This window comes from Coregonus clupeaformis, unplaced genomic scaffold (assembly GCF_020615455.1).
Source record: "Coregonus clupeaformis isolate EN_2021a unplaced genomic scaffold, ASM2061545v1 scaf0121, whole genome shotgun sequence".
NCBI lineage: Eukaryota > Metazoa > Chordata > Actinopteri > Salmoniformes > Salmonidae > Coregonus > Coregonus clupeaformis.
The window spans coordinates 254,287-264,079 of NW_025533576.1; the positions used below are offsets into that span (position 1 = coordinate 254,287).

The following is a 9,793-nucleotide window of genomic DNA, read 5'->3' on the forward strand; positions in this document are numbered from 1 at the left end:
ATTGTGTAAGATGTTATAGCAAAGGCTTTGGTGACATGATGTGGTCACAAATGGCATTACATCATCCCCATTAGAAGTGGACTCGCGCACCGGTTGGCGTCGAGATGCTGCTACCATCCATCTCCTTCACCTGGTGTTGAGATGCTGCTACCATCCATCTCCTTCACCTGGTGTTGAGATGCTGCTACCATCCATCTCCTTCACCTGGTGTTGAGATGCTGCTACCATCCATCTCCTTCACCTGGTGTTGAGATGTTGCTACCATCCATCTCCTCCACCTGGTGTTGAGATGCTGCTACCATCCATCTCCTCCACCTGGTGTTGAGATGCTGCTAACATCCATCTCCTTCACCTGGTGTTGAGATGCTGCTACCATCCATCTCCTCCACCTGGTGTTGAGATGCTGCTACCATCCATCTCCTTCACCTGGTGTTGAGATGCTGCTACCATCCATCTCCTCCACCTGGTGTTGAGATGCTGCTACCATCCCATCTCCTTCTTCCCTTTTTGCAGTAGACTTAGTCATCAGCGTGTCCACAGGGACGATCAGTGCTTGAAGAGGACTGAAAACATTTCGGTGCCGAAACTCTGCAATATTTTATAAGAGATACAGGAACTCAAGTAGTAGAAGATGTGAGGTGCCGGAACTCCATTGTCCTTGTCTTTGTGATGTGGTTTGGAGCAACAATTTACTTTTTAATTCAAGAGACATGAAATACCAACGTGCCTTTGAAAAAGGATTGTGTTTATTTACAGTGTTTTGTCTTGAATTACAATAAAAATGTTTGAATGAATTGAGTGAGTTGCCTCATCTTGGTGATTTCACTGGCAGACGAGGAGGAGGACAGCTCGTATAAACATTAGGTTGGTGTGTCCCAAATGGCACCCTTCTTCCTTCATAATGGCACCCTTCTTCCTTCATAATGGCACCCATCTCCCTTTATAATGGCACCCATCTCCCTTTACAATGCACTACATTTGACCGCAGACAACTCTGGATCAAAGCCCTACTTCAGGATGGGATACCAGGTCCAACAGGTAGTGTGCACTGTAAAGGAAACAGGGTGCTATTTGGGACACATCGTTGGTTATCTGTGTTGTGTTACAGTGGAGCTGACCCTAACCCTCCCAGTGGCAGCTTTGGCAGACAGACAGAGGGAAGTCCTGGTGGGGGGATGATCGCAGCAATATGGGCAGTTTTCTCCTCTCTTCCTTATCAGTGACTCTCTCCTTTCTTGCCCACAACCTACGTTGAATAAAAACACAGCCATGTAAACAGTGCAGGAATCCTCCTGGTCCCAAATGGAGTAGACTTCAACGGAAAACCTCCTATAGTGTACGCAGTAGCAGATAACATTCACCACAAATTATTGTCAGCATCAACTGAATATCAACAATCATATTGACATGTATAGTGGAACAACTGCACATTGTCGATTTAATTTAAGATCGCCACATTAGCCAGATTTTACTGCTGAAATCAATGTAATGTACCATTGGATGATATTGCTATGATTGTACCATTACTGCTAGGCCTGATCTCACCAGGGAGGCCTGATATGACCAGAGAGGTGCAGAATACAAAATCAACACAACAAACTCCATCAACATCATAGTCTCATAGCTGCTGGGGGAGGCCTGATCTTACCCGTTTGAAGTCGTTCATGTTTGTTGCCTGTACAGGGGTCCCGATAAAAGTAAGGTAATTTATTTTAGTTGTCTCCTCATCCCCTTGGTTGTTCTTCACAAACATCTGTTAGGACACATGGAAGAATCACGGGTTCATCATTACAGGGGGACACAACCAGTAGAAACTAACGGTCAGTTTCCCGGACACAGTTTAAGCGTTGTCCTGGCATGCTCAATGGAGAATCTCCACCGAAAGAGCTTTCTAGTCTAGGACCATTGTCCGGGAAACTGCCCATAAAGGATATAATTATTGCAGTCTTAGTTTGAACCTATGTTGCCAATCAAGCAACAAATTCCTGATTATTTTCTGTAAACATGCATTCTATATCACGGCTGTGTGTAGCCTAGTGGGCTGCGGTTGAGACCAAAAAAAACATGACTATTTTGTGCCACTAGATGGCTGTATTGTTCTACTTTAACATAACTAATTACACCTGGGCTGCATCTCAATAGTCTAAAGTGGTTTCCTCCTTCCTTCCTTCCTTCCTGCACCAAATATGATCTATTATATTGACAAGACATTGGACTGCTCTAACAATGGGAATAAAAGTCTGCAAAGGCAGAAGGCAGGCTGGAGGAGGCGGGATCAGGTGGGAGCATTCTAGCCAATGAGAGAGTAGATACGCATGTGAACAACAGGCACAACTCTGATATAAAATCGTTTTTTCTCAAAAGTTGCCAGGATGCCACGTGCGTTTATCAGTAATTCATAACAACCTAAACATTACGAAACCTCTATTCGATCAAATAAGCCTCACTTAGCAATTACATTTTATGTTGACCAAATTTGACACTCATTGACCTCCATAAAGAAACTCCCCCCTTGGTCTCATTGACCTCCATACAGACCCAACCAACCCCCCTCCCTTGCTCTGCGGTCCGATTTTGGGTCGGAGTCAGCCTTCTGGCGTCCCCTCTTCCTCTCTGTCTGCAGTTCAGAACTGGACAATACTTTCTTCTCCAGTGTTAGAACAGGAACCAACTGAAGTACGTGCAGCGTTTCAATATCATGTGACCTCAACAAAAGAGGGAAGGAGAGAACCAGGAAGTGAGGGGCCTGCAGGTGATTGGTTGGTGTTAAATGACTTACGGTGACACTCTGGACATTCTGGAATTTGACGTATCTCAGTGGAATCAGTCCGTCGTCCTTGAAGTCCTCCTCTGCCAGGTCCAGGGTCTGGGTGGCCTCACTCCGCTCAGCATCGTCAAAGTCCATGGAGCGAGGCAGGTTGATGAAGATCTTCACACACTTTGGTGCCTGGGCTGTAAAAGGGAGAAAGGGAAGTAGGCAGAGGGGGAGAGGAAGTAGGCAGAGGGGGAGAGGAAGTAGGCAGAGGGGGAGAGGAAGTAGGCAGAGGGGGAGAGGAAGTAGGCAGAGGGGGGGAAGGAAGTAGGCAGAGGGGGGGAAGGAAGTAGGCAGAGGGGAAAGGAAGTAGGCAGAGGGGGAGAGGAAGTAGGCAGAGGGGGAGAGGAAGTAGGCAGAGGGGGGAGAGGAAGTAGGCAGAGGGGGAGAGGAAGTAGGCAGGGGGAAAGGAAGTAGGCAGAGGGGAAAAGGAAGTAGGCAGAGGGGGAGAGGAAGTAGGCAGAGGGGGAGAGGAAGTAGGCAGAGGGGGGAAAGGAAGTAGGCAGGGGGAAAGGAAGTAGGCAGAGGGGAAAAGGAAGTAGGCAGGGGGAAAGGAAGTAGGCAGAGGGGGGAAAGGAAGTAGGCAGAGGGGGGAAGGAAGTAGGCAGAGGGGGGAAAGGAAGTAGGCAGAGGGGAAAAGGAAGTAGGCAGAGGGGAAAAGGAAGTAGGCAGAGGGGAAAAGGAAGTAGGCAGAGGGGAAAGGAAGTAGGCAGAGGGGGAAATAAGGAAGTAGGCAGAGGGGGGAAAGGAAGTAGGCAGAGGGGGGAAATGAGGTATGTATGAGAAAACAAGGCAACCAAAGCAAGCAAGGGAACTCAACAACACAACAAATGATAAACCATGATCATTCCAATAAAGGCCAACATCTATTCCATGGGAAAAAGGGTCAAACTTAAAAGGTTTTCCTTTTCTAGTACATGTGCTTTTACTAGGAACTGAGCAACATTTAGGTGCAGCCAGGAAGAATAAGGACTCACCGAAGTCAGAGGACTGGAGCTTCATTGAGAACAGCTTGACTGGCTGGTTGAAGGCCATCGTAATGAGGAGCTGTAGGGGAGAAAATATGAGTCTCTCAGTGAGGGGAGTTATTACACATCTATGAGTCTCTCAGTGAGGGGAGTTATTACACATCTATGAGTCTCTCAGTGAGGGGAGTTATTACACATCTATGAGTCTCTCAGTGAGGGGTGTTATCATACATCTATGAGTCTCTCAGAGAGGGGTGTTATTATACATCTATGAGTCTCTTAGTGAGGGGTGTTATTACACATCTATGAGTCTCTTAGTGAGGGGTGTTATCATACATCTATGAGTCTCTCAGAGAGGGGTGTTATTATACATCTATGAGTCTCTCAGTGAGGGGTGTTATTACACATCTATGAGTCTCTTAGTGAGGGGTGTTATCATACATCTATGAGTCTCTTAGTGAGGGGTGTTATTATACATATATGAGTCTCTTAGTGAGGGGTGTTATTATACATCTATGAGTCTCTTAGTGAAGGGTGTTATTATACATCTATGAGTCTCTCAGTGAGGGGTGTTATTATACATCTATGAGTCTCTCAGTGAGGGGTGTTATCATACATCTATGAGTCTCTCAGTGAGGGGTGTTATTATACATCTATGAGTCTTTCAGTGAGGGGTGTTATCATACATCTATGAGTCTCTTAGTGAGGGGTGTTATTATACATCTATGAGTCTCTCAGAGAGGGGTGTTATTACACATCTATGAGTCTCTCAGTGAGGGGTGTTATGATACATCTATGAGTCTCTCAGAGAGGGGTGTTATTATACATCTATGAGTCTCTCAGTGAGGGGTGTTATTACACATCTATGAGTCTCTCAGAGAGGGGTGTTATTACACATCTATGAGTCTCTCAGTGAGGGGTGTTATGATACATCTATGAGTCTCTCAGAGAGGGGTGTTATTATACATCTATGAGTCTCTCAGTGAGGGGTGTTATTACACATCTATGAGTCTCTCAGAGAGGGGTGTTATTATACATCTATGAGTCTCTCAGTGAGGGGTGTTATTATACATCTATGAGTCTCTCAGAGAGGGGTGTTATTACACATCTATGAGTCTCTCAGTGAGGGGTGTTATGATACATCTATGAGTCTCTCAGAGAGGGGTGTTATTATACATCTATGAGTCTCTCAGTGAGGGGTGTTATCATACATCTATGAGTCTCTTAGTGAGGGGTGATATCATACATCTATGAGTCTCTTAGTGAGGGGTGATATACATCTATGAGTCTCTCAGTGAGGGGTGATATCATACATCTATGAGTCTCTTAGTGAGGGGTGTTATCATACATCTATGAGTCTCTTAGTGAGGGGTGTTATTATACATCTATGAGTCTCTTAGTGAGGGGTGTTATTATACATCTATGAGTCTCTTAGTGAGGGGTGTTATCATACATCTATGAGTCTCTTAGTGAGGGGTGATATTATACATCTATGAGTCTCTCAGTGAGGGGTGTTATTATACATCTATGAGTCTCTTAGTGAGGGGTGTTATTATACATCTATGAGTCTCTTAGTGAGGGGTGTTATCATACATCTATGAGTCTCTCAGTAAGGGGTGTTATTATACATCTATGAGTCTCTCAGTGAGGGGTGTTATTATACATCTATGAGTCTCTCAGTGAGGGGTGTTATTATACATCTATGAGTCTCTCAGTGAGGGGTGTTATTATACATCTATGAGTCTCTCAGTGAGGGGTGTTATTATACATCTATGAGTCTCTCAGTGAGGGGTGTTATTATACATCTATGAGTCTCTTAGTGAGGGGTGTTATCATACATCTATGAGTCTCTCAGTGAGGGGTGTTATTATACATCTATGAGTCTCTTAGTGAGGGGGTGTTATTATACATCTATGAGTCTCTCAGTGAGGGGTGTTATTATACATCTATGAGTCTCTTAGTGAGGGGTGTTATCATACATCTATGAGTCTCTTAGTGAGGGGTGTTATTATACATCTATGAGTCTCTTAGTAAGGGGTGTTATCATACATCTATGAGTTCTTAGTAAGGGGTGTTATCATACATCTATGAGTCTCTCAGTGAGGGGTGTTATTATACATCTATGAGTCTCTTAGTGAGGGGTGTTATTATACATCTATGAGTCTCTCAGTGAGGGGTGATATCATACATCTATGAGTCTCTCAGTGAGGGGTGTTATTATACATCTATGAGTCTCTTAGTGAAGGGTGTTATTATACATCTATGAGTCTCTCAGTGAGGGGTGTTATTATACATCTATGAGTCTCTCAGTGAGGGGTGTTATTATACATCTATGAGTCTCTTAGTGAGGGGTGTTATCATACATCTATGAGTCTCTCAGTGAGGGGTGTTATTATACATCTATGAGTCTCTCAGTGAGGGGTGTTATTATACATCTATGAGTCTCTCAGTGAGGGGTGTTATTATACATCTATGAGTCTCTTAGTGAGGGGTGTTATCATACATCTATGAGTCTCTTAGTGAGGGGTGTTATTATACATCTATGAGTCTCTCAGTGAGGGGTGTTATTATACATCTATGAGTCTCTCAGTGAGGGGTGTTATTATACATCTATGAGTCTCTTAGTGAGGGGTGTTATCATACATCTATGAGTCTCTTAGTGAGGGGTGTTATTATACATCTATGAGTCTCTCAGTGAGGGGTGTTATTATACATCTATCTTTTCCACACTGACATCAATAGAAGGTAACATCCCGCAAATGAAGGAAAATGTGGCAGTGTTCCACTTGGGTCTCGTCAATTAATTCCAAAACCAAGGCAAACATTTTCAAATGGACATGGTGGGTACTTCCAGTAAACCTCACAACAGGTGACTGGACTGAAAACATTTCAGACCACTCTGACCAAAAAGAGAAGAAGGAGCTAACATCCATCCATCCTCAGACTCACCTGCTCGTCACAGTCAGACTCCAGGTAGGTGGTGTCCTTGACCAAGCAGTTGTCAAAACCGCTCTCGTCGCTCTCATTTAGGCACTCACAGCCAGCTTTGTTCACAAACGGCATCAGGTCCATCTGAACGCACAGACACAGTACAAATATATATATTTTTAAAAGGACACACACAAGGTGAACCCCATGTTAAGTGCACATTACAAGCAAGCACAAAAAGCTGAAAGATTTAATTCTAGTTCAGAGGTTCTCGCACCTACTTGTGTAGCGTCACCCTAAATGTTGACACTGCTTTACAGAAATGTGAGCTGATGTAGAGGATGGTTAGCTTTGACTTATGCTAAACGTTGCTACTGCCTTCCGGAGGCCTGTCCTGGGATACTGTCAGCATTGACGGTGCATCTGGAGTATGCTGTGTTACGGTGCAGAGGGGTTCTGAGTTCACGCCCTGTCTCGGGAAGACTAGGGAGGGGTTCTGAGTTCACGCCCTGTCTCGGGAAGACTAGGGAGGGGTTCTGAGTTCACGGCCCAGGTCAGGAGGCCAGGGAGGGGTTCTGAGTTCACATCCTGTCTCAGGAAGACAGGGAGGGGTTCTGAGTTCACGGCCCAGGTCGGGAGGCCAGGGAGGGGTTCTGAGTTCACGTCCTGTCTCGGGAAGACAGGGAGGGGTTCTGAGTTCACGGCCCAGGTCGGGAGGCCAGGGAGGGGTTCTGAGTTCACGTCCTGTCTCGGGAAGACAGGGAGGGGTTCTGAGTTCACGGCCCAGGTCGGGAGGCCAGGGAGGGGTTCTGAGTTCACGTCCTGTCTCAGGAAGACAGGGAGGGGTTTTGAGTTCACGTCCTGTCTCGGGAAGACAGGGAGGGATTCTGAGTTCACGGCCCAGGTCGGGAGGCCAGGGAGGGGTTCTGAGTTCACGTCCTGTCTCAGGAAGACAGGGAGGGATTCTGAGTTCACGGCCCTGGTCGGGAGGCCAGGGACAGAACTCAGAAGTATAACTAGCCTAGGGTGAGTTTCCCAAAAACATAAAGATCGGTAAGCTAGTTGGTAGGCAATAGACGAATGATGATCTTAATTCTAAAGATTATCTTTACGTTTTGGGAAACTCACCCGAGTGATGCAGTTAATATTATACTCACATATCCCTTGGGAATGTCTGAGTCCTCGTTGCTTCCAGGGTCGTTTTCTACATGCTGCTTGATCTTCTCCTCTAGACCCGAGGCATCTGCACCCTGATACTGGTCAATGCGCACTTTGTTACGGAAAAACAAAAACGTTGGCGTTGCAGAGATGTTGTTGGCGGCAGCCGTTGCCTGAGAGGGAAGAGGGAAGATTGACATCGAAATCTTAGTCACATGCATAACCACACATACCAGACTTCTTCATCTGTATTGCTCAATGAATGACATGAGAGGATGTTGACATGTCTTGAGGCCATACATCACTTCTTGTTTACCAAGTATCCTACGACAACAACAACTTGAACAATGGAGTACCTGGTGTTTTGATTACGATACAGTAGGTTGTATTATTAAAGCTCGTAACACAAAAAGAACCTCACCTGACAGACGTGTACATCTACTTCAAGAAAAATTACATGTGGGTACTTGTTACTCAACATGTTGAAAGCAGGGGATATTCTGACACAGGGTCGACACCTGGGGAGCGAAGAGGAGTTTAATAGGAAGCTATTGTCAACTAACCCGGAAGTGTAGTTAATTGGCTAACGTTAGTTAGCTAGCTATTATCAATGGCTGTTATAAACAAAACAGGAATGCAAAAGTAAGCCTTACATATGCAGTAGCTAAAGCTAAAACAATAGTTAGTCAAGCATTCTTCTTCAGAGTTAGCTAGTTATCTAGATGGTTAGCTAGCTAACTCATGTTAGCAAACATAGCTGTTGTGTTCCCTTCACATGGAAGTGCATAGCTAGCTAGTAGATGCCTATTAAAACCACTAGCTAGATAGGTGGCTAGCTAGCTAGATAACATTACTTATATGTACCACAAACTATATAGAACATATTTGACTGTATTGTTAGATAGCTAGTACCAGACTACTATGATGCTGTTAACAAGTAGTCTAGCTAGCTAGCTAGCTTAGCCTGTCTGATATTGCTAAGTCATAGCTGGCTAAGCTATCTAGCTAGCTAACAGCGTGGAGTGTCGTCAGAGTTAAATTACCGTTTGCTATTTTGTCACGCTTTTAAAAAGAGCTGTTTGAAAGTACTCAACAACTGATACACAGTTAAATCCGAAACAAATGTACCAACTAGCTAGCTATACATTCACAAATGAACGTGGATCACCCATTTCAGTTTAAGATCACCTCTAGCATGCTAGCCAGCTACATACCTAGTAAAGCCAGGCCTGGGAACAGATTTTGAACCTTACCCTGCCATCGTGAACTTCACTACGGCAAGCCTTGAGCCGGCGGCGGATAGCTCAGGTTGGAATTCTGAATCATTTCCGATTACCTTTACCCCGACCATTTTACAGAATACAGCTGCAAATGTGTATTTTATTTTATGACAGATTATATACAAAACAGTGTCACGGTTGCACACTGTCCAAACTCAACTCCACTCTCGAATCACACACTTTCCTGAAGCTCCTTGACGAAATGTTGGACATTAACCAATGAAAACCAAGCAGGGCGTGCTCAACTCCACAGCTCAAACAAGTCAAGGAAATTTAATGAATGTATTATATTTCGATTAAACAAGTACTGATCCAAGGTCAGTTTTTACTTCACGTGAATCTATCGAAATCCAATTGTATTTGTCACATGCCCCGAATACAACGGGTGTAGACTTAACCGGGAAATGCTTGCTTACGAGCCCTTCCCAACGATGCAGAGTTAAACAATTAAAAATTAAAAATAGTAGCAGGAGGAATATGATACACAAAAATTGAGCTATGTACAGGGAGTACCAGTACCAGCTCAATGTGTGTTTGTGTTGTCGGTATGCTTGTGTGTTTTATGTGTGTGAGTATGTAGTGTATGTGAATGTGTGAGAGTGTCAGTGTAGTGTGTGAGTGTGTATATATTGTGTATATCACAGGAG

General features: G+C 44.5%; 1 protein-coding gene across 2 annotated transcripts; it reads right to left on the reverse strand.

The window, feature by feature from the left end:
* Positions 1–716: 716 nt before the first annotated feature.
* LOC121573376 (thioredoxin-like protein 1) lies at positions 717–9,351 on the reverse strand. Of its 2 annotated transcripts, none has more exons than XM_041885305.2 (8): positions 9,120–9,351; positions 8,288–8,384; positions 7,866–8,039; positions 6,730–6,852; positions 3,790–3,859; positions 2,780–2,952; positions 1,649–1,753; positions 717–1,246 (listed from the first exon to the last, which is right to left on the reverse strand). In XM_041885305.2, exons 1-8 carry the CDS (start codon positions 9,215–9,217, stop codon positions 1,217–1,219), a joined length of 870 nt encoding a protein of 289 aa, XP_041741239.1. In that variant the 5' UTR covers positions 9,218–9,351; the 3' UTR covers positions 717–1,216. The 2 variants fall into 2 exon arrangements, with proteins under 2 accessions (XP_041741239.1, XP_041741240.1); XM_041885306.2 differs by having other exon boundaries at positions 9,081–9,166.
* Positions 9,352–9,793: the final 442 nt, after the last annotated feature.